Source organism: Apostichopus japonicus, chromosome 19 (assembly GCF_037975245.1).
Source record: "Apostichopus japonicus isolate 1M-3 chromosome 19, ASM3797524v1, whole genome shotgun sequence".
NCBI lineage: Eukaryota > Metazoa > Echinodermata > Holothuroidea > Aspidochirotida > Stichopodidae > Apostichopus > Apostichopus japonicus.
Window position 1 is genome coordinate 14,336,260 of NC_092579.1, and position 26,169 is coordinate 14,362,428.

Here is a 26,169-nt window from a genome sequence, read left to right on the forward strand (position 1 = left end):
CATCTTGTTTATATACTTTTTCTACATTATTGCGTCACTAAACATGTAACTGAGCTACCACTCGTCAAGCTAGCAATGGCGATATTTACTTCAGAACAAGGAAAGTTTAATCCTGAAAACAGTCGTTGCATGTACGTACGTGGTGACTAATAATAAATTATGGGCTCAATGATATTACCATTCTGGAATGTTGGCGTAGATTTAATCTCCGGATATGTCGTCTTTCAATGTATAGTATATGTATATAGTCGATAATACATATAGGCTTACATATATGTATATATATAGGACCGAAGAACTGTATACGTGTTGTATTATTAACTAACACGCAAGTGGTTAAACATTATGGCTATGACGTAAGTAAATAAGAAATTTACGACTGCTGAGTCGTTCACTCATATGAAGCAGGCAAAAAGAAAAGGTAGGAAGGATCCACATTTACCATCCGACCTTATCTAAGCCAATCGATCGACGGAGAGATATTTGAGCAGCGAGAACCCTGAAGTAAAAAAAAAAATCCTCGCCGTTTCTTGCTTTGAGTATCAGACGATATTACTCTCGACGATCGCCAGACGATGCTGGTGGTGAATATACTTCAACAGAAGCTGATACGCGCTTATTCAGTTCACTTCGACGACTTCACAAGATAATTCGTAGAAAGGCTATACAGCGTCTACCGTATATACATACAAATATATATATGTATGTGTGTATATACATATATTATATAAAGCACATATTACTGATATCAACATTTTATAATAGATTTTCTTCGACAACCGTCTTCAAGATGAAGTACCGGTATAAGATGAATCGTGCCTTTTAACGTTATTGGTTTGCCTGTATATGTGGATAATTATACACGTTACCGCTTTAAAGGGGTTTCATTCACGGCCATTCATCTTCTTTAGATGTATCGTATCTTCATATAATAATACATCCTGTAAGCTTTTGTGACTTGTGAAAAGGGGAGTCGAAATGTGCGCGAGTTTCCATTCTTTGGTTTAGTCTTTCTTTGCTGTTATGGACGTTGTTTGGAAATGGAACGTAATCAATTGAAAAATGAAATCGTTTGAAGAAATAGATTGCAGTATCTATTGAAAAGTGGTCGGAGAAGATTGTGCAGTGTGTAAACACGATCGTGCGGTACTTTATAGTATGGTGGAAACGTGGAAGACACTCCGTCGATTAGGTGACGGTGTCTACGGACCGCTGGAATTGAGAAGAGACGAAGTTTCTGGCAAACTGATAACCGCTCAACATATCGTAAAAGTGAAAGTTAAAAGAAAGGATTATTTGTGGCTCAGCCAATTCCCTAGACTTATAGGGCATCATTCTCATTTGGTAGAGATTTTCGATGTGCATCAAGGCGCAGACGGGATCAGATGGGAACTGGAATATTTTCGATTTGGAAATTTAGTAGACTATATCCCAAGTCATTGCGGTCTGGATGAAAGTCGAGCAAAGTCTTGCATAACTCAGTTGAGTTCGGCCATTGACTATATGCACAGTCTCTCGTTAGTTCACGGTGATCTATGTGCGGAGAATGTCCTCGTTTGCGACCCGGAAATGAAAGTAGTCAAGTTGTCCGGGTTCTGTCACGCAAGAAAAGAAGGAGAAATAACCAGCAAAAACACCGAAAATATTCCTTACATGCCACCGGAAATTGTTCAAAAGTTACCAACTGAAGGATTTTCTGCTCATCGTTCTCAAGATTCGTGGTCTTTCGGGATTCTCTTATTTTGTATGTTAAACGGATCTTTCCCTTGGACGGAAGCAGAGAAAGAAAGCAACAAGGATTATCAGAGATTCTACCAGTGGCACAAACATCACACTATTCATCTCTCTTGCTCTTGGACCAGGTTCAGTAACAAACTCTTAAAACTCCTTCGGAAATTGATCCATCCAAAGCAATCGAAGCGAACGTCCATCAGCAACGTCAAGAAATATATAAAGTTCACCTGGACTCGAACTGAAGATGACATTGACCTTACAGAAGACTTCCGGTCTAGTGGATGTACCGGGGAGGATGGTGCATCGGGGAGCTCGGGTAGCACCACAAACTTGACAGCCAAGTTGGAAACGTTAGGAGTCTGTACCAACGGAGCGAGACAGTGGCGAAAAGTAAGAACAGAGCTATGGGTCTCTGCTAGTAGCGATACTAATTACTTATAACAAGAAATAATACAGTAGTAATATATCACATATTAATTAATGAATACGAGATAGTAATACAATGTAGTGTTTGACGTCACAATACTTTGTCAGGTTGCCAAAACCATTGTTCGATCCGATAAAAATTAAGATAGTTATTTAATTTACATTTTAAGAATGGCGAAAATTGTTTTAGACAGGGTATCATTATAAGGTTTGCGGAAGAGGGTGTGTGTAGCCGGGGAGGTGATGGGGGGGGGGGGAGTATCCAAATATATATTCTTGTCCCGAAAATCGCGAAGCTAACTGATAGCTTCGATAGATCATCGCACTGATAAGATTTCCCCAGACAACTGACTGACTCGACCACAACTTTCATATTTATAAAAATTCTCGAAAAACAGTAGCATATCGACCATTTCTAGACCTACTCGTCCACCCCTTCCTCTCCCATCTCTATCAGAGTGAGGCCTCTGGCTTTATATTTTGCAACTTACATATTATTCTGATATCATGCTATGAATAAATATGTTGCAAACCTATTAGCGGTATTACATTTTTTTCGACATGAAAAGTTCAAGGATTAAAGAAGAAAAACTAAGAATGTTGCCACAACATAACGACTTTAAGTTTAAATCATATATTAACCCGGCATGTCTTAGCGCTGGTGGCTATATGAATGTGCCACACTGCACCCTTTCAAATGCTATATCGTATACGCACCTTTCAATCAACATGGGATATAAATAGATTACGTAGGCCAGACTGTCTAACACTTTACCAAGTTATAGATACCTGTATATAGTCTTATGAGTAACATATGCCACATTCCAATCACATTATGGCAGTACTGAGAAAAGAGCAATATGAATCTAACATGAAACTAAGCATGAGCGAATTCCATTGGTAACATATATTCCATAGATAAATTATTCATTTTTAAAATATGACCTGTCAATTAGTGAAAGTGTATATACACATTTCAAGAAAAAAAACCCGGCAGGTTTTGATTTATTTGCGAGCAGTGTTTGTTTATTTCGGTAGTGGTGCAACCTATACTGTCTGTCAAGCCGTGCAGAGTTAATACAGAAACAAAGAAAGATAAATGATTTTGGGCTGGATCAATAAATGAGAAGCACATGTTCAGATGACGTTACTAGCATTGACGTATGCACATGTTGAGAGAGGGTCACCAATCGTTAAAAGGTATTTGTTAAAATAAGAAGAAGACGAAAAATGTGGATCATATGATGACCAGAAATCTGATAGAAAGAACATCAAGGACAAGGAATCATTAAATTGTAGCAAATTTGGCGGTGTAATAAAGCAGAAGCAAATTTGAGGGGAGGGGGGTTGGGTTGGGGGAGTCTTTTTAACTTTAATCATTATACAATGTCGATATAAATGATAAAAATAATAAACTTTCAATGATATTTTCTAAATGTAAAACACATTGTTGTAGCTTTAGTTGATTTGATTGTTCATATTTAAATATAAATATTACAGTTGTAAAAGAAATGTAAGATATAAATAATTCTCAACCTATAATTATTGTTTAGTACTATTATTTCCAATATGATTCCCTCCGTATCCATTAAGCAATTATTTAAAGACAGTGTATTGTTTGTAAATATATATGATAACATTGCCACTTGCCATTTATATTTTATGTAACCAAAATGTGTTTCTGTTTGCATTTTAAGTGCATGAGTCTCTTCTTAATTTATAATCAATGTTAGAATTGCTGCATGTCTTAGCTCTTCCACAACAAACAAGACTGCATTAAACTCGAAGAAGGATAGATAGACGACATGATAAATGAAGGATCAAAGGTAAAATGAAAAAAAAAAGAAATACGTAATTACGGAACACAAAATTATGATTATTGGAGTCGTTTTTAGCACTTGACAATAGCTTAAGATGCTTGGAAATCATGAAACGACTCGTCACCTTTTGAGATGCTTACACACTGAGCATTTCATTATCGTAACGTTTTTGAAAGGAGGGGGGGGGTGGGCGGGTAGGGGGACTTGATGACCAATGCAGGTCAGTAAAGGTTGCATGAATACTTGAATGCTATTTAAAATAGTGGCGAAAATGTCCAACGAGTTTCCAAAGGTGCTCAATGTAAATAATACTATATATAATATAAAAAAAATTATTTGGGGAACGAAGTTCTCGAGTCTTATGGAGGATTTGAATATTCACATTTTTGGGGGGGGGGGGCTAGGAATGGCTGCTGCTTACCGCTATAGTGGTTTGACACGATTTAATTCCATATCGACACGTATGTGACGATAATTTAATGCTTAAGAAAACGTTTCCATATGAAAATCGGCTCTCTGTATTGATTCCATCTTTTTTTCTAAAAAGGTTAATAAAGGTTCTAATAAATGTGATTACGAAGGAAAATGTATTCATTCTTTGTGATTTTACTTTATTTGCTATATGAGAAAACAAGTATACTGTGTGAAATGTCAAGTGCGAAATAGTCCTACTTGCACAAAGGACATTATGATTCATGCACAGGCGTTATTATATAAATACTGGGCGAATACTGCGGTAGGCTGGCCTATACAAAAAATTCAATGACCTTATTTTCTTTATATATATATATATATATATATATAAAGTTTAATTCCGTCGGATGTTGCCAGGCTGTCAAAGAACTGGGAAAGCTAATGGATTAAAGGGCACGGATTAGAGTTCATGATGCACCTATTTTAGCTATACCTTACTTTATGAATTTGTTTAAAAGCTATAGGCTGTAATTTTCCACGGTGGACATTATTGGGATTAACAATGGTTGTGTATATAGGTTGGGGTTAGAGGTCAGTGGTTGTACCTGGCAGCAGGTTTACTTACAACGTCTCAACTGGAGAAAAAAATCATAAAACGTCACAAATGCAATTATAGGACCACTGTAATGTTCAAATGTCAAGGAATGATTTTGATTATATCAACATAAAACAACATTCCTTCATATACGGCATGAAATATACTCCATTAATCATATTAGTGTAAATAAATAGCGTAAACAATTCTCGATGCATTACATGTTTAAGAAATTTGCTTGTAGTGCGATTAAGGTTATAATACTTACGCAGAGACATTGAAACGAGGAATTGTTTAATTTAAAGAAAAAATCACAAGATATAAATTCACTATAAACAGTGCAAACAACTAAGAAAAAACAAAAAATGATAATTTTCTTTCTGTTCTCATATGAATGTTTGCGTTTTTTATGAATCTAAATGCATGGATGTGTTTACGTCATTATTATTATTATTATTATTATTATTATTACGGAACAATATGAAAACGATTAAAACATGCTCTGTTGCTCATCGAAGCAAGAGATATCGCGTTTTGCTCAAAAGACGTTTAAAAATCGAATGGTAAATTCTTTTTTTTTACCAGGGGTGTTGATTTTAGATCCCTGGATGTATAAAAATGATCCAACCATCGTCATATAAATAATATAAATCTTTGCGTCATGCAGGGATTCACAAGTGTAGATTACTTTTGTGAATTTTTCATCTTCAGAATTATGACTATCAACGTCAGTGGTTGCCATAAGCAAACACTGATAATATATACACATGCATGTATGGCTATATAGAGCTGAAACTCGATCAATTAGAAATATGTTAAAACTTGGAATACAATCAAGCGTTTGACGTGCAAGATCATCTCAATGGGGGGAATAAATCAATACTGCAAAATCCTTTTAATAAAACAAAGATAGAAAAAATTCTTCCCTGCGTCTTCTTCGGATTATCACTTGGGGTAGTTGCTAAATCAAATTAAAAGAACAGTGAACGGATATCTCTCCCTATACACATCTATGTGCAAGAATATATACAAAGCTTGGGCTATCGCTTTTTTTTTTAAAGTTTTGGATGTGTTTTAATATTTGAATCCCCATGTCATACAGAGTTGGTTCAAATTTCTTTCGGATATCAACAACCATTTACAAGTAACTTATATGGATGTGGAAATTTCTCAAAAAGAAAAAAATGATGATTTGTCACTTTATTTCACATGCGGCGAAATTAAATCATGCCATATCTTGTAATATCTAGAAAATGTGAGATTTTGCAAATAAAATCAAATTAATGAAAGATCAGGTTGAACTCATTTTCATATATCAAAGGGATAACAAAATCAAATAAAACGGACGGGTGTATAACTGACGCGATGCACTCGGTCTACGGCCTCGTGCATCCATCGATATAGTGCTATAACCCCCTTGATTACATTCTCCTGCGATAAACGCAAAGTAGATGATTAATCCCTAATTTATTTAGTACGGTATTACGGTACTTTTACCTTCATACGTTAGCTGTTTCTTTACAGAACGGGCGATGATGTTAAATAACAATGAATGCACATGCCGTTATTTTAGCCTTCAAAACTGTTATATCGTACAAACGGCGTGTCGTAAAATAACAAGAAAAAAATTAAATAACAAGAATGAAAATAATTAGGATATACATTGAACAACAGTACGTTGTACAGCATAATGAACTGACGTAAGGACATGTTGCACCTGCGTCCAGTGTGCATGGGCATAGCAACACGAACCGGTGTGTTCAGTGATTAAGGAAATTGACCTACCAGTCATAGTGTACTGCTGATAATTACTTAGTATATATAGTACACAATATACTGTGCTAAGCGATATAGTTACGGTCGTAAACATATGTGAACAATTCCATCAAGAAAGCTCTTTAGTCTTAACCATATAATTGACTTTTAATTATAGTAGGCTTTAACAGTTGATCGAACGAAAATACACTGTGTGAAGCAGAACATGAAACATTAATTCTTTTGGAGAATGACGTTTACTGTTCCTTGAAACGTACATTTCTGGAATGCATGTTGCTGCTGCATTCTCGGTCACTCTGTCAGTAACGACATACCAAGGCCTAGTCAGTCAGACGTTAGGTTAGTGTTAATATCGACGGTGTTCTGACATTGGTTAGTCAACTGTGGTGTATAAATCTTACGGTATTACGGTACTTGTACTTTCATATAACGTTCTGATATTTTATAGAACTGGCAATGCAGTTTTAACAAACGATGAATGCACATCCTGAATGCAAATAAAGTTTCTCGTTATATTAGCCTTAAAACTGCTATATTGTACAAACGGTGTGCCACAGTAATATAACGTCAAAATTTCACCTTTAATTTACATGATATATTTTTAACAGTGTAGGCATAGTTTAATTGGGGATATTTTGCTAAACAAATAATAATACGAATCGAATTTCTCGAAATGTTTAACACACCAGTTCTTCCCGCCCTCACGCTGTTTTTGTGCTGTGAGACATAACTTGTTAACAAAATCTATCGTATACTGCACAATTGCAGTCTGAAGACGCTATGCAGATATCTACGCACACGATCCAGAGGTCGCTGATTTGTCTCAAGATTTTATATCAACATGCTAATTAAATATGGATTTATGAAAATATCGCTTTGCAACCTGTATTTGTTCAATGATTATAAACCGACTATTGAAAATTATTTTAAGAACAACATGCAGCGCTCAATGACGACCGGGAGTGGAATATTGTTATATGATGTGAATATAACTCACGAAATGTATTTTCAATCTGTGAATAAGTTAAGCCTCTGACGCAGACCTTAACGTCATTCGTATTTATAACTTTAGCATGCATAAAAACGAAGACAAATTCAAATTTTAAATTATAAGTCAAGGGTGCTTTATGATTAAATACAATAAAGGGTATTGTTTTATAACTATATATGTGTATGTATAATTCTTAGCAGCTGGTTTACCTAATAACAAATAATGTAGTAATTATCGGTTATATATTGCCGCAAGTGTTTATTATACCCCATGGCAATCGAATATTAGAAACAAAACACATTCTTTGTTCTTTCAAATCGTACAGGATGAGTCTTAGATCGGTGTACCCTGTACCTGTATACTTATATACTATACCACAAAACGGAACATGAATGAAAACGAAAGGGGGGGGGGGGGGTTGACGTCCATTGACACCGTGACATACACAGGACCTTATAGCTAATGTGAGCTCGACAGGGTTATTAATGAGATGTGTAGATTTCAATTTGAGAATTTAATGAAGTAACCTTGATGCTATACCACACACTGTCAGCTGCGAAGTATATAGGGGGTTAAAACACTGCAGGTTCATGAAAGCGCGTGTTTGATATATGTATTAATTAATAAACACAGCTGATGTATCTCATGCTGATATCAAAACAGCCGGTCATCCATCTGGTGATATACCGATAAGACATAATTTATTATTGGCTTCTAATTGAGTACAAACCCCTTGATGATATACAAACACATGTGTACAAGACGAATGGCATGTTGCAAGTAAACAACCACAGACAGGATGGAGGGGGATTTCTCCGAAAGTCGAATCATGTAATATCTATACGAGTTAAAAATAAGATACACATTGATAACATTGATGCAAACTTGATAAAGGGTATGAAATCCAAGAATAAGATCTGAAATATTCACGTTTCGGGAGGATACACGCCCTCCTTCTTTAAATGCTATGTTACTTTACGACGGGTACAATACAGTAAAGTATAGGCTACAACAGATGTGTGAGCAGAAATGAGCTAACTTGGGTACATGGTACTCTTTACCAAGGCTTATGTCTTTGAGATTTATTCCTATACTGGAGCGAGCTCCGTTTATTCACTTAAATTCCATTTGTTTTAGAATATTTCCAAGAATTATAATATCATTTCAATTTTTATAATTTCGTTGTGTTTACGCGTTTTTAAATATCTACCAATCCTATATAGGATTCACGATTGTTGTGTGTGTGTGTAATTATTGTCTTTGACCTCAACGTTCTGAGTTTTAGCCAAGTTATCACCAAATATCGATCTAACCTAAACGCAGTTCATGTTTACAATGACGTTCACCTGTGTTAAATACCGTCGAAATATTTTAAAAATGATTTTTGTTGCTTTCACTACATCACACGTGACACAATGTTTACCATGTGATTTGAAACACCCCTTCTCCTACTTTCCTTATACTGATGGACTTATGTTTCTATACAAGTAACGATTTTAGATTGGGGTTCACCAGAAAATGACAGGAGGTTTGAGAAACTCCCATTAAAATCCGGGACAGCTGTAAAATGGAGAAATAAAATTTTGCTTAAAATGAGATGGAAATACTTCTTGTTAGTAAAGTCATTAAGAGGGGGAGTCGTTTCTTCTGAGGATTGGACAAACCAAAAACAGTTTACTGACAAGGATATCTCGACATTTACAGGATGCTATATCCTTTTTGTATGCAATATCTTTTTTTAAAAGGAATTATAGGCCATCATGTACCGTATTATCCTAAAATGTTTCAAAAGTCAAATGATTTCCGCTTCACATTTTCACAATACAAGAATCATTTCAATTAGTACACTCAACGTGCGTTATATTCATTAATTGAATGAATTCATTTCAATGCGTTTACAAATTGTCCATATTTATGCCTCTTTGGTAGAACAGGTTAAAATTACGTCAGGGGCACAATCAGGTACCCTTCAGACATCTATCAACCGCCCGGTGCAAAATCGATGATTGCGCCTCTGATGTAGAACATCTGTGTCTCAAAATACCAAACATCTGTGGCTCCATGACTCATTATATCACATGCATATATCAAAGTGATGCGATATGCAATATGGATTGCTTATTATATATTTTCCTCTTTTATATCTCAACTGTATATATGAATGAAATTAATATTCACAACCGGGCGCTTTATATGCGAAACCAAATAAAACTTTAACATGTTTGTACATGTATCTGGAACATATATACATGTAGGCCTACATAAAAAGTATACGTCGAGAACTTAAGTGACATTGTTTTAGAATGTTCTACATGCATAATCTCCATGTATTAATCACATGAATACTGTATCTCAGAACATTCACTAATTTCTACAAGGTCAAGCGAGTGTGTTATGTTTTTTATGGTGTAAAAGTTCTAAAAAAAGTTACCGCAAACTTCTGATCGAATTCATATAAAGTCATTCGGCAAGTTTCATTCTTCACATGATTACCTGCAATGTAGTTCAACTGCGTCCATAGCGCTGAGAATGGGTTTGAAAATTGAGGGCGCGCGTCGCATTCTAGTTTTCTTGCACACTATGGATTGCGCAAGAAACGGCATACATTTGTATGCTATTCGTACGTTGATGCAGATGTCACTCTGGAGTCAGCTTTGATTAAAAGCACTTTCATATTTCTACTCCGAGGACAACCAGGGGCGTTGAAAGCTTCCATTAGAAACAAGAAACGTTAGGTTGTTTATACATGTTAGACAATGTACGTTCGAATGATTTAAGAGTTTAAGAAATATCTCATGCGGGTTTCCCACTGCGGGGTGGTGGGGGTGGGGGGGGGGTCGCGGTATCATTCACGAGACCACATTACTTTCTGACTGTTTCCACGTACATCATTAATGTGGTTATTTTTATTATTATATTATTACCCGAGTGGAAAGTCATGGACGATGCACCACCAACACGTGTGCACAAGTTCACAAGATACCAAAGTACAGGACACGAATATTGTGACCCCTCCCCCTTATTTATCATTCAATTCATCATCCCTGTATCATTTCTGTTTTTTTTTTAAGTGATTGAAAAATTGAAAAAAAAAAAATCGAAATTGTCTTAGCTTGTCTCTATCGGGTGCAGGCATGGGACAGGATGAGTGCACTCATCCTGTAAGTGTTTCATCCAGAAACCTAAGTTGCGTATTCTTTATCCAATCACCTATATAAATCAGTATATTTGAATCACTGTACACATAGGCCTATCCATAGAAACATGACTATCCCAAATGATACTATACCATACACATAGCCCCCGCTAGACCAGAGGACATGCTACTGTAGGCCTACCCTACAATGATACACATCTGATCATGATAATGGATACCTCACCCCCTGCACCCCCTTATGCAAATGATCGTGCCACTATACCTCCTTCCATTGTGGCCCAATTTACATATTACATCACCTGTCCAGCTACATCCATGATTGCAATACTGAATCATTTTCCTGGGTTCATATGAAATGCCACTGGACTCAGACAATGCAAAACCGCTTGACTAGTGAACTGTGATACTGGTCCTTATGGATCCCAACACCATATACAGGTGCGTATCCAGGGGGGGGCGTTGGGGGCGCGCGCCCCCCGGGTAAGAAAAAAAGGAGAGAAAAAAAAGAGAAGAAAAAGGGGAAGAAAAGGGGGAAAAAGAGGAGGAGGAGGGGAAGGAAGGAAGGGAAAAGAAAAAGAAGAAAGAGAGAAAAAGGAGAAAAGGGGGAGTAGAAGAAAAACGCCAAGACACCGGGAAGAGAAAGAGGAGCAGTGACATCATAACAGCGCTGATCCCTATTATATATAAAGGGTAGCCAGTGACGGATCAAGGATTTCGGAAGGGGCGTGTGCCTCACCCCACCCCTTACACCGACAACTCCATTTTTGACGTTTCCATTTGTCCTCTCTCACTATTGATCTCTATATATATATATACTATATATGGTCTATCATAACGCGTGTGTGTATATACGCCTTAAACAATTGTAGAATTGTGCTATGAAACCAACTGTGGCTAGTCTCGAACTCGACCGTGTCGTCGGGGAACATGACGCATTTCGGGAAGGGGCGACCGCCCCCCCCCCTTCAGCATTTTTCTTTATGATATCGCTAGTTATTTCAAAATAGAAAATGCTTAAATGCAACTTACAAGGCCTAGGAAGAGTGATTTCCAGCGATCTGGGAGGCACTTTGGCCAAAATTTGCTTGTACGCTTCGCGCCAACAAAAGGTCCTGGGTAGTGCCATTTCCAGCGATCTGGGAGGCATTTTCGGCCAAAATTTTCTTGTACGCTTCGCGCCAACTCATGGTGGCGCTACGCTTAGATAATATGCCTCCCTTGGCAAATTTCTCACTACGCGCCTGTTCAAATTTGTAAAGCAAACAGCAGATATCATATCATATCATTGAGCATGAAAAATGGCGTTCCATGATGAACAGCCTCAAAACTGCCAGACTTGCCCGAAAGAAATAACCAAAAATTTTCGCGCGCTCCGCGCGCGTTCAACATGTTTATGTCAATATCATATAAGCAAGCATCGGTTGTTACATCGTATGCCATCGTGTACCGTACAGTCCGTGAAAGTTGCGCAGTATACCGCGGGATGCTAATGTAAACAACGAAATGTCTTTTGCAAATGGAGAAAAAAGTATGGAAGTCCAATTATGTCATAACTCTCTTTATCATTAGTAATGGCGAATTAGGGGCCCCAGCCCCCCCCCCCCCCCACCTCCTACGCCTAGTGTGTAGTGTTCGGTTGAAGGAAATATCTGCTATTTTTTCATTTCCTTCAACCAAGTTTTATAATAGCCGTTGTAAGAAGTTTTAATATTATTTTAATATTAAATTAACTGTATCTGAATTTTCGAAAATTTCCTGACCAACATTCTTCATCACACTTCCCTCTACTCGTGCAATTTTGACCGCTCTGTTAGGGCAGGGAGTTGTTATAACAACTCCCTGGTTAGGGGTTCAAGGAGGTTTTTCTATATTGGTTGTCCATAGATGAAATTTTGTGCAACATTATGGGCATGTTTTGAAGTTAGTTTATTCACGAGAAATGTGAATTTTCAAATTCTGAACAAATAATGGGCTTAAAACCTTGAAAAGTGGGGCTGACGGGTATTGTGGGCCGCGACGTAGAGTCACCTACAAAAGCAATGATCCACAGGACATGCGATGAGGTCGAACATGATGTGTGATTGGTGACAATCTACAAAAAGGTTATGGATGGAAAAAAACTATTGGGAAATACTTGGTTCTCAGGCAAAAAGTGTACATCTGGTTGGTCAGTTTTCAAGCCCAAGAAGTGCCATTTCCGGTGATCTGGGGGGTATCAAAACCAGAAATTTTCTTGTACGCTGCGCGCCAACCGATGGTGGCGCTCCGCTTAGATAGCAATTCGCGCCCCCCGGGTTAGAAAATCCTGGATACGCGCCTGATATATGATGTGAGTGAACTCATGATAGATACGGAGAACTGATAACATTGGATCCCAATTTCCCATGTAATCTATCATAATTAGTGGCCTACATAGTTATTGAGGCCCATGCTATATGACTGCGTGTTAGTAATAAATTCACTCACCCACCCTCTCACCATCCAGGCCCCCGTGGTTACGGTTGAGTTTGGCCTAATACCCGGCACCTCCTGTAATTCCGATAACATATGGCTTATCCTCTTGTTCAAAGTTGCTTTAACCCTAGAGACCGTATCTAAAGCTTACAGCCGAAAGGTGTTTCAGTCTTACTGGCCTGGCTTCCATATTTATGACGCTAACAAAGGCCTGGTCTTTTTTTTTCGTCCAGCTTTAAATTCTGTGATTGTGTCAATTGATTGTTTGTGTCAATTGATTGTTGCAAAATTGTTGACTTGTATATTACTGCAGGAGGATCAGGGTGTGAGAAAAATATTTGATATTTTCAAATTTCTAGTTAAGGCATTTAGCATTACATGCTATTTGCGTTTTATCTGTGTCTTATACTATTTTTCTATTTCTAACAGGCGGAAACTTCGTTGTGTTTTTCTTTTCTATAGGTTTCAGTATTTCTTTCATTTCCTTTCTTTCGATTATAGCTAGCTAACATTAAGGAAATAAAACGTAATCTTACAGGAAGTCGTTCTTTATGGGGAAAAAATTATAATAGATACTCGTCAGTTATTACTTTCGCCCTCACCCCCACTCACCTATCGCAGCAAAAAAGAAAGGACAAAAATAGAAACAAAAAGAAATGAAAAAGTCATAAAGTTTTGGGAATCTGACCTCTAGTTGGATTTGGGATTCTGCTGTCCTCTAACAGGATGGACAAAAATAGAAACAAAAGGAAAAGAAAAAGTAATAAAGTTATGGGAATCTGACCTCTAGTTGGGTTTGGGATTCTGCTGTCCTCTAACAGGATGTACAAAAATAGAAACAAAAGGAAAAGAAAAAGTCATAAAGTTTTGGGAATCTGACCTCTAGTTGGATTTGGGATTCTGCTGTCCTCTAACAGGATGTACAAAAATAGAAACAAAAGGAAAAGAAAAAGTCATAAAGTTTTGGGAATCTGACCTCTAGTTGGATTTGGGATTCTGCTGTCTTCTAACAGGATGGACACACTTTGAACAAGGAACCAAAAAGTGTAAATAAACTATAATATTAAAGGTACTGTTAAATATTATGGAAACTTAAGACACAAAAAAAATAGCTCACAGCAAAGGTTTGGTGAAATTCAGAGCATCTCTTCCACAAATGGGACCAACATCATCCTCTAAATACAATTTGAATCACTAAGGGCTTGCAAGGGATGATGTTTACTTTTAATGTTACCAGCTTTGCATGTATTGTACTTGTAATTATTAATGTGATTAAGTAATTATTCATGAATCATTTGACAGAAGAAAGGAAAATATCAAACCTTTAATCACAGTTTACTCACTCGACAAACAGATTACAACAAAGGTTAAAGTCAATATTACTAATGTCATTAGTATTTGGATAACACAAAAGATGACTGAAAACTACAACAATACCACTTTATGACCCCCACTTTGTCTTAAGTTAGTTTGATTATAAGGAGAGAGAGATGTATAGATTGTTTCTCATGTGTCCTAATATATCGATTAATTTACAGTTTTGAAGATCAAAGGAACATTTAGGTGGCTGACAATGTGGCACTTACATGAAAAAGGAAAATATCCCTACTGTTAATTGGAAGACCCCATCTCATTACCTTGTCCAAAACTCATGGCTATGGTTCTAAGAAATACCAACTGTTCCAGAGTGTACTAATATATCTGTGCATACTGATATGCTAATAGGGTATACTAATATAACTGTACATGCTGATATACTAATAGTATATACTAATATATCTGTACATACTAAGAGGGTATACTAATATACCTATACATACTGATATGCTAATAGGGTATACTAACATACCTGTACATACTGATATACTAATAGTGTATACTAACATACCTGTACATACTGATATGCTAATAGTGTATACTAATAGATCTGTACATAGTAATAGGGTATACTAATATATCTGTACATACTGATATACTAATAGTGTTTACTAATATACCTATACATACTGATATGCTAATAGTGTATACTAACATACCTGTACATACTGATATACTAATAGTGTATACTAACATACCTGTACATACTGATATGCTAATAGTGTACACTAATATACCCTGTACATAATTATATACTAATAGTGTTTACTAATATACATGTACATACTGATATGCTAATAGTGTATACTAATATATCTGTACATAGTAATAGTGTTTACTAACATACCTGTACATACTGATATGCTAATAGTGTACACTAATATACCCTGTACATAGTCATATACTAATAGTGTATACTAAAATACATGTACATACTGATATGCTAATAGTGTATACTAATATATCTGTACATAGTAATAGGGTATACTTATATACCTGTACATACTGATATGCTAATAGGGTATACTAACATACCTGTACATACTGATATACTAATAGTGTATACTAACATACCTGTACATACTGATATGCTAATAGTGTATACTAATATATCTGTACATAGTAATAGGGTATACTTATATACCTGTACATACTGATATGCTAATAGGGTATACTAACATACCTGTACATACTGATATACTAATAGTGTATACTAATATATCTGTACATAGTAATAGGGTATACTTATATACCCTGTACATACTGATATGCTAATAGGGTATACTAACATACCTGTACATACTGATATGCTAATAGGGTATACTAATATATCTGTACATACTAATAGGGTATACTAATATACCTATACATACTGATATACTAATAGTGTATACTTATATACCTGTACATACTGATATACTAATAGGGTATACTAACATACCTGTACATACTGATATGCTAATAAGCCTAATAGGGTATACTAATATATCTGTACATACTAATAGGGTATACTAATATACCTATACATACTGATATACTAATAGTGTATACTTATATACCTGTACATACTAATATACTAATAGTGTATAGTAATACACCTGTACATATTGATATACTAATAGTGTATACTGATATACCTGTACATATATACAAATATGGTATACTAATATACCTGTACATACTAATATACTAATAGTGTATAGTAATATACCTGTACATACTGATATACTTAGTGTCTACTAATATACCTGTACATACTAATATACTAGTAGTCAGTGTATATTAATATATACCTGTACATACTAATATACAAATAGTGTGTACAGATATACCTTAACTGTACAGTATTAAAGACCACACTGGTTTCTTGTGCAACATTCAGAGCATGACCATCCACTACATTATGTTTAAAGATGGCCTGTTTTCTCCTTAATCATATAATAATCTGGGTTATGAGATCAAAACAAAATTAAACAAGAGTCAAGTCGGTCCTCCATTGACAAATAAACATTTCACTTGATTTCCCAATATGAGATCTGGGGATATTTCTTAAAGCATGCAGGATACTCACTCTTCATGAAAAGGTTTACACCCCACCACTAAAACTGAGAGCTGTGGGTTTAAACTCTGCAAATCTCTACTTTCTGATAATCTCGGTAATTAGACGAACATTTTGTAGAAAACTCACTAGCTTAATGTTTAACGTCGCAAACATTGAGGACCCAATACAATCTCACATTATAATATGTTAACAGTGCCAAATGATCATTGAGTAATTTTCAGAAGAAATGACTGCAATGTGTACACAACTAACAAATGTTATCACCATAATGAGACGGACAAGTGGTATAATTACAGGCTGGGAGATAACCATCATAACAACAAGTCATCTCAGAATATCCTAATTCCCTCATCTACTGTTTTTTCCTCCGGCTCCGAATGAGTGCTCTCCTTTTCCAACGACTGCTGTATCCCTATCTTAGCATCGTCATCTTCCCTATCCTGTGCTATCCCACTGTCTATCTGGTCTTGCTTCTCCTCCAAAGAACCCGCCTCTGGCTTAGTTTCTCCCAAACGGCATACAATTTCGGCCTCTCCCTGAATTGCAACAAGTTTATGATCTTTGTCGAGACTGCTATCTGACTTCGAGGTAATTTTATCCCTTTGCACTTTTTCGATATCTTCTGGCACGATATCTTGTTTATTGTCTACTTTGCAAGAATTTTGTTTACTTTCAGCTTTTTCTCCTGGTTGACTTCTACTCACTTGCGATGGTTCCTCGCCGACGATCGCACGGACGTTGTACTTTTTAAGGCTGTTGTAATCCCTGAGAACGCTTAGGCAACAAACATTACACACAACCTCCACCAGAATGGAATAGTCTGGGTCATCAAGGTCCACAGAGTGTTTGCACTGTGAACCAGAGGTCACTGCATTGGCAACGACCGTTATCACTTCACCTCTTTGAACCTATGGACAAACAAAAGAAATGGTTTTCAATTCAAATATAATGGGAATACAAGTGGTAACTATTGATAAATAATCATTTTAAACATGTTTTGCTTGAAGTTTGCAAAACAAATTTTGACAGACATGTAGACTGGTATTAAGTGTAACCATTTTTTTTCTTCAGACTTACTGTATAAAACTTTAACTTTAAACTATTTTGTGTTAAGACAGCATTTCAAGGCTCCAAAATATAATCTGTGTTGTAATCTATATGTAATATTATATAAAAAGGAAAAGAAGAAAAAAGTTGTACCAAAAATCAAATGTGTAAATTCTATTTGCAGATGTGTACAGACTACAAGTGTGAGCGTAATGACATATATAGTCGTAGTAATGTAAGATCAGTAAATTCACAAAATATATCAGGAACTATGATTAACAGTAAGACAAAGGACATTACATACATACAAACTTTGCTCTGCTCCTGATTCGGCATGCTTAGTACATGATTTTAAGGGACAAAGAAGCCGATGGTGTTACCCGAAAATAGTTAGTAAACTATGTGTACTAAGGTACTGGATGTAAACCCCCTTGCCAGATTTTTGGGCATGTCCTCTACCACATTTCATTGTTTGGGGGAATCTATTCAAACATCCAAACAGCTGTTTTGTAACAGTTGTCAGTTCCAACATGATGGAAATAAATTTATTTACATATGTATCATTTATGAATATTTATTATTTTTTTAATGAATATATATCTTCTTTTTTTTTTAGCCTTTGAAGAAGATCCTGTTAGGATCGAAACATCAGGCCAACTTACTTTTACACATTCTCTTACACAGGCTCTCTAGTGGATGAGCAGTTTGCTAACAGTTTTATTTTATTTTGAAATAAATTTATAACGGGTGCTGCCTTGATTATAACAGAAAACTTTCGGTTTCAAATTCAGTAACCCATGTGACGTTTAATTTTGGAGAATAATAAATAAGAATTTTCGCTACTAGAATGATAAACCTGATGGAAGGGGGAAGAGGTCATTTATAACCAGGTCAGCCGGTATATATAACAACCAAAGCTGCATGGCACCACTATTGTGTACCCTGAACATATATTGTATTCTTGTGTTGGATCACTCACGACCAACTACAGTACTTGGCAGACAATCTTGAATCCAGCCTGGGCTACAGTATGGAAAACTACTTTAGGGAAGATCAAAGTCCAAAAGTGGCATATTACAGAGTAATAAAGACAATGGTTCCAACCCCTTCCATATAGTTCATCTCCTTCATATCTAGTTCATCCTTTCAATCTGTTTAGAATATTTAGATTGTCACTATACCAACAAATGTCTTGTGTTGTCTTTAAAATTGATGAAAACCTAAGTTCAACCAGAGGGAGACCCCTCTCAGGTGTTAATTGCCTATAAATTCATTTACAAAACAGGGAAAGAGTAGTTTGCAAGCTAACCCTGTCTGAAGTTCATACTGCATGTACCTAAGCCGACCTTTGACCTCCACCTTAAACAGCAAGGAGGTTCTACTACATATGGGGAAGTCCACAGACACATCTGTATACCTGCACACTGTTTTTATGTCTTTAAGGTATAAACAAGTCACTCAACTCACACAGGTTGTTTAAATACTAATTACAATTGTAAGCAAGTCCCAATTGCATCAGATAACAAGAAATCCACAGATAGAGTATGATTTATGCTATTGTATACATATAATTCCATAATGTTCTGTTCTCAAGAAAACGTTTTCTGCACTGTAAAATATCTATGAAGATGGGAGGTACACCAATACATGTTCTCTCTGTTTCTCTGAGACTTCAATTTTCAAGAGAGCTCCTTAATTACCTGATTGTTATTCCTTGCTTTGAAAAGAATGGCAAATGTCGAATCTTTTGCTTCATCTGAATGGAAGAAGGGTTCCAGGAGGGGTTTAATGGCCTTCTCTATCTGAGTCAGTGAAGCTCTGCATGTCATCGATACAGGTAAGATCCTCTGTATGTGCTTTGATTTACATTTTCCCTGCTCTTTCATTTTCGTCAAAACGTGGTGCACCATATTACAAGGGTCGTCATTTATCTGTTGATGTGGTGCAAAGGGAAAAGATGTGTAAGAAATACATGTAACACAATGTTTTTTCATGCCATGATACTTTCGACAACATCTTACACGGGAGGCACATATATTTTAACCAGGAAGAGTCAATGAAATGTTGTCAGAGAAATCAACTGGATCTTTTGACTTAGCAAAAGTAGTGGCAAGCAATCAGATGATCAGTTTTAAGTCTCATATACCTGACAATCCTTTGAAATATCTTGAAGAATATTCAAAAGCCAATGGATAAAAATTCATCAAATAGCCTTACTAAAAACATTGCAAGACTCTTAAAGTTACCTGCTAAAATTGCCTATAAAGACATTAAATTATTCTGGGAGGACTGAACCACCTCCTATGCCCCCTCCCCACCCCTCTCCACAAGGCCAGTCCTTTCAGCTCCCTTCCCCATTCCCAATCTCTGGAGCTTCTTCGTCACTGCAGACGTTTGTTTGTATTCAAATCAGTTTTCACATGTACAATCTTTGCATGGAATTTAAAGCTGAATTGGTGTTTGTTTTGATACTTTGATCAGAACGATAGACGTTTCTCATACAACTGCATATTGGGATTAATAATTGTCTTTAACAATGAAAAGAATTTTTCTATCATTGCAGCTAATGCACGTGGCTGAGGTTATAACATAACAGTAACCAACCAAATACACAATAAAGAAAATTACTGCTGTTTTCATGAATTGGTATCGCAAAAACCTCACTACTTTGATAATCTCTGTAACATTTTCAAAACAAAATAAGACCATGAACACTTTCATGAACTCACCAATAACTTTGCAGGTACATGAAACTCTGTGGGTGAATTGGCTATTGTTGTCAAGTAGTAACCAGCTTAATTGCACGAATTTGGGCAAATTTTTGTTATGAGAAACAACATTGTACTGAAAAAGCAAAAAAATAGTTGTTTTGTAAGTATTTATTTTGTCAAATTTATGTGTGATGAAATGATCCTCGCTGCAAATTGCATAAAACAAAGTACAGCATTTAAAAATTGAGAAACAAACTTTTGTCCTGATGAAGATGACATTCTTGGCTCGGCTGTCTACTGACTGAAACCTATAGTTCTTCTCCTCCCGCTGCTGTTTCATCTGAGAGACCTCTTTCTCTAATACATCAGCAATGTCTCCTTCATCCGAATCTAATTCTGTAAGGAAGATGAGGATGAAAATATACTTGCAGTAAACATTTGTCAGGAAAATGTACCGTTTTGGAGGTAAACTGTTACGGTAAAGCTTTAATGTCATTTCTGCTACTGTGTATGACAATACTGTAGGCTATAGGCTAGATCTGGTATTTGTTTTGAAAAATAACGGTAATTGAACTCAGTACTGTGCCTTGCAGACGTACAGGGCTGGCATTAAATGGTGACTTTGAGTACAAAATTAAAGTTTATATATGTTGTAGGACATTAAAACGCACCGCTATCAGTCCTGGGTGCTTCACTATAGCACTTTTAAGTTTTAAGAAATGCACATTTGAACAACTGAGGTGATCATCAATTGAAGTGAATGGTTTAATATAGTATAATAAATACACAGACCATTAGGTCAGTTCCTAAGCTGCAACACAAACTCAGTTTGGAACCAGAAGATATTTGGCATGTTTACAGATTTAGTAAAAATGTCTTCTCAGTGAAATCTGTATCTAACATGGAGTCAAATATTGTCAGAGTTATTAGAACCTTTAAAACAATGAATTAACATTAAGATGCCCGTAATGAGTAGTTGACATCATCATTAATGTGGCCTTAAAGGAGCTTTCCAGAGATTCAGCATACTTTAAAGATGAATATCTTGAGAATCAGACTAGCATTTTTTTATTTACCAGATTAACATTCTAGGACTTAATATAACAGATATCACATACTGCCAAGCTCTTACAGCAAAAACTTGACAAAGAGCCTCAACAACTCTTCTCTCCCTTGACTCCAGCATAATCCTTACTTAATACTGCATTTTTAATGCCAAGATTTACTTCAGTCCATGAACTTGCTCCTACATAGTCCAAATCTTCAAAATAAATATTAAAGTTATGAATTGTAGTAATTTACACTATCTGATGTATTAATTGCACTAAGATCTATTGTAAAAATAGCTGGTATGCAGCATTTTGTAATTTCTACTGCATTCAGAAAGGCATCATACAATAAGGACAATAAAATCCTAGCAAGGTACACACTGACATTTTTGGCAAAGTTAGTATTTTCATTTGGATTATCAAGTGCAGTATTACCATCACTGAGTCCAACATCAACTTCGTTTCCATACAGCTCATCAGCATACTCTGTCAAGAGGTCATAGGCTTCCCGGATGCACTGTTTCTCATCCCTGTTGCAGGTAATGAGAACTCCTTTCATACCTACGTCTAACTTTCTCTCCCAACGGGACCTCTTCCCTGACGTACATTTTCTAAAGTATGACTTTGATCTCTTTGTGCCCCCCTTATGACCACGTCTTCCTGCGGACGCCATTTAATGCTTCCTTGGAGAAATAAAGTAAGTGACGAGAGAAAATATATAATTACCAAATGATAACATGCTGCTTACACCTAACTTATGTAAAGCTAGGCCTAACACATATAAGGCTAGGAATTGTTTTTACTAGACATCCTAGTGTCATTAGCTAATCTTTTGAAGAAGTTAACTGTGAAGTTTGCTCAATGTTTGTCTACAGTCCACATAGCTCAGAGTAACCACAACACACATAATCCATATTGTAGTTGCTAATGCCAGCCCATACAGCCTTAGGCCAGTTGAACAATCCAAATTTGGTATTTTCAGCATAATAGAGGCTACGCTACACAATTTTAAAATTCTACTTTCAGTGTGTACCGCACTGGCTGTCATTGGATACATACACATTAACCATGTATATACTTTAGCTGTGCAAGCAAATTTACCAAGTGGGCTACTGTATGTAATCTAATCTGAGTACTGTCCGAAAAATGGGCCCACATAATTTTACCAGGGCATTACATTGCTCTCAATTCTCTGGATGTGTCTTCCATTTTGATATCATATCAGTGACACTCTATGTAGTCCCAATGGACCCAGCTTATCATGCCTTTCTATGGGTTAGCAGCATTAGAATTCATTGTTTGCTCTTATTGTTGATATACATAAACCAAGCTACCTATGACTACACCCAACTCTATGACATGAGTGTACAATAATATCAACGTTACTGGTCAGTATGATGGCAAATGGTCAATTTGCTGTAGTAAGGGCATTAGGGCAGGGTCAAGCGGTAACGGAGGGACATTTGACCGTATTCCTTACACATTTTGTCTATCTTTGCATTAGTTTGAGGGAGTATGTTGCAATTTCTTGTGTGGTTATCTAGACAGGTAGTTACTTGCTTCATACCCATAAACTTAATTCTTGTGGCTGTTACTGTAGGAAAAATACGGCATGATAAACATAATGGTAACGGAGGGACACCAAATGAACACATGTTTTCACACTTTTTTTTTTTTTTTCAGTTGCACTGACCATGTAACTTATATCAGGTGTTGGCTGGTACATTGCTTCACATACACCAAGGAAAAATTAGATGAACAGGCATCAATTCTCAAATCTACAGCTGATTTCGTACAGTAACGGAGGGACAATTCCGATGGTAACGGAGGGACACAAAATGTTCAGTGTTGTTTAGTGTAGCAAGTTTAAACAGAACACTCTTCATCATTTAGCACTCTCTAACTGCATTATTAGCAACTGTTGGGGGGGGGGGGGCTGGTGGCTTAGTGCATTCAAAACAAGTCAGTAAATCACATATTTACAGTAGACAGTTCACAGGTACTGTACTGTACCATGTGCAGAAAAGGAAATTTCATTACAGTAGTATGACAGTCACATTTTGTCTTCCAAATACTACTAGTACTTTGCAGAAACCACTTGGTGCAGTAATTGATACTGGGCTTAAAAGTGAAATGCTGAGGTAACTTCTAACTTTAATGATTAAACCATACTGTAATAATGCAGTGGTAGTATAACAATTTAACAACTAACAACAAAAATAATACAAAAACATTTTGAGACATAACATGATACAGTTACAGTAGCTACTGTATAGTTGAATTAACTTCCTGCGATTATTTATAAACTCAAAGCAAAACAACAATATCATAAAAATAAAAAACAATATTCCAATCACAACTATGCTTTGAACATGTCTGCAAACTTTTCTATTATTGTTTAATCCTGATCACCAAATTTTGAGTTTGCTCTTGCTGAAGGAAGCTCTTGCAAATGGAAGAATATGTCCTTGATTCTCACAGCTGAAATATTGCTCACAGTTTTGAACTGGTTGGCAATCAGCAGTGTATGAATGAAAACTTCCATTCTGTACCTTCCAGCCAGTGTTTGTGGTGTGGTTTTTTTCTAACTGAAATGTAGCTTTTCTTGACTTCCATGACTTCACATTCTGAGGAATTTATTAAGGTTAGTCAAGCTGTTGTTCTCCTCACATAAACAGGAAATCAAGAATTTCATTTTAAGAACACAACTAGTAGCAAGTAAACTCCCACTGGCAGGAATCTGTGCACAATCTTGCATTAAACAATTGTCCCTCCGTTACTGGTAACGGAGGGACACTACTTCACTTGTTCTTTATTTTAGCATTAAAGTAGCTAACTCCTTGGTTTAACATTTCTTTAGTGGTTAACCCTATGAAAGTGTTTTATACAAATTATGAAATTTTTCCAGCATTTGAATGACTGAGAAATTAAAAAAAAAAATTTTTTTGGTAACGGAGGGACAAATCAGGTAATTAGCAATTACTGCTAATTGACAATTTATAGACATTGAAGGGGAATTAATCCTGTGATATGCATAATATTGACCATGACTACTAGGCTGTGTAAGTAATCTTTCTAAGTCATCTTTGTACTAGGAAAAATTGGGTTTTAAAAATATCCCCAGAATTCAATAATTTTTGGCATAACACAAGTGCAAATTGGCATGTGTTATATATGTCTATAACTTTTTATTAAATTAGTATATTTTTGTTCTGCAAGCACAGTGGTAAAATATAACTCTTTACCTATCTAGCCATACCACATTTGACCATGTTCTGTACATTTCCAATTTCAACCCAATTGTTACATTTCCCTTGACCCTGCCCATTAATGTAATTAGTTTAAAAGATGATGATCACCTTGCTCAGTGGCTTAGTTCTATCATTCAGGCTCAGCTATAATTTCCTTGATGATCGACCAGGTATAGCAAGAATTATATAGTGTAGAGTAGTAAACTTCTTGCATGCGTTGAAGTCAACTGTATAATTCCGAATGGGTGAAATAATCAGTACATATGTTCAACACAGTACGCGAATTTACTGTGCACCACCTTACCGGGATTTAAGATTTTCGCGGAACTGCTTCAAGATAAAAGCTGAATTAGCTAAGTACATGCTGGAAATTGTGTCGGTGGTCAAAGTAAACACAAATTTTCAAAAACTATCCATTGACTCGTGTATAATTCCATATTTAACAGTCATTGCAAAAGGCTGGAGCTTATTACGAGAATCGGGTGGCTTATTGCTGCTAATGGCATATACTTAGTTACAATATTCAATACAGTTAACTTGGCATAACTTACAGTAGCTTAGGCCTAACGTTAACTCTAGAACTTACTATTGCCAGGATGGCCTCAGAAATGAACACGTTCCTACCCAATTCAGTCCGTGAAATGCATTATTTTTACAATTCTACTATTGAGCTCTCATCCCAAATGCTTGCAATCAAAGCTATTTGGAACTGAGCAAAAAGTCACCTGTTTTTTTTCTCTCTGTATTTTGTACTCCTTTCGTCCCTCGGTTTCGTCTCGTTTTATGACTTCTTATGAATTATGGTTTACCCTGTAGTTCTATGGCGGGCCATCAGTCTGAAATCGTGGGGAATCGACATATACCGATTTAATTGGACATATACCAATTTCCTTCGACTTATACCAGTTTCTAGCAGCTTAAATTGACTTCTACCGATTTAAATTGACATGACATCGATAAACTGGTAGATGTCGATTTAAATTGACTTATACCGGTTTAATTCGACATATCATCGATTTAAATCGACATATACCAATTTAAATCGATGATATGTAAAATAAATCGGTATGTGAATTTAAATCGACATCTACCAGTTTAAATCGCCATATACCGATTTAAATCGACATAGACCAACTTAAATCGATGGTATGTAGCATAAATGGGTATATGTCTCGATGGTAAATCGAATTGAATTTGTAGAATTGAATTTCCTTGGATTAGTACCAGTTTCTAGAAGCTTAAATTGACTTCTTTTTTTTTTTTCTTTTTTTTAATTCATTTATTTGTTTTATCGCCAATTGTGTA

General features: G+C 36.1%; 2 protein-coding genes across 20 annotated transcripts; one reads left to right on the forward strand and one right to left on the reverse strand.

Annotated features, from left to right (window-relative positions):
* The first annotated feature begins 312 nt into the window (after positions 1-312).
* Positions 313-4,161, forward strand: LOC139960491 (serine/threonine-protein kinase SBK1-like). The gene has a single exon (XM_071958887.1). It carries the CDS (start codon positions 1,159-1,161, stop codon positions 2,173-2,175), a length of 1,017 nt encoding a protein of 338 aa, XP_071814988.1. The 5' UTR covers positions 313-1,158; the 3' UTR covers positions 2,176-4,161.
* A 10,331-nt stretch (positions 4,162-14,492) lies between these two features.
* Positions 14,493-25,720, reverse strand: LOC139960053 (THUMP domain-containing protein 1-like). Of its 19 annotated transcripts, none has more exons than XR_011790307.1 (7): positions 25,590-25,717; positions 22,049-22,296; positions 20,821-20,960; positions 19,554-19,784; positions 16,456-17,714; positions 15,404-15,442; positions 14,493-15,255 (listed from the first exon to the last, which is right to left on the reverse strand). XR_011790307.1 is itself a non-coding variant. In XM_071958082.1 (5 exons), exons 2-5 carry the CDS (start codon positions 22,284-22,286, stop codon positions 17,136-17,138), a joined length of 1,188 nt encoding a protein of 395 aa, XP_071814183.1. In that variant the 5' UTR covers positions 22,287-22,296; positions 25,451-25,720; the 3' UTR covers positions 14,493-17,135. The 19 variants fall into 19 exon arrangements, 4 of the variants coding, with proteins under 4 accessions (XP_071814183.1, XP_071814180.1, XP_071814185.1 ...); XR_011790297.1 differs by adding an exon at positions 16,038-16,076 and having other exon boundaries at positions 14,493-15,966; positions 16,108-17,714; XR_011790302.1 differs by adding an exon at positions 15,780-15,818 and having other exon boundaries at positions 14,493-15,442; positions 15,928-17,714.
* Between the last annotated feature and the right edge of the window lie 449 nt (positions 25,721-26,169).

Coding starts and splice junctions, on each gene's coding strand:
- LOC139960491 (XM_071958887.1), top strand. CDS start 1,159: ATGGTGGAAACGTGGAAGACACTCCGTCGATTAGGTGACGGTGTCTAC.
- LOC139960053 (XM_071958082.1), bottom strand. CDS start 22,286: ATGGCGTCCGCAGGAAGACGTGGTCATAAGGGGGGCACAAAGAGATCA. Junction 19,785..20,820: donor TCATCTTCATCAGGACAAAA/GTTTGTTTCTCA, acceptor CCACATCAACAG/ATAAATGACGACCCTTGTAA. Junction 17,715..19,553: donor AAGCAAGGAATAACAATCAG/GTAATTAAGGAG, acceptor GTTTGTCCATAG/GTTCAAAGAGGTGAAGTGAT.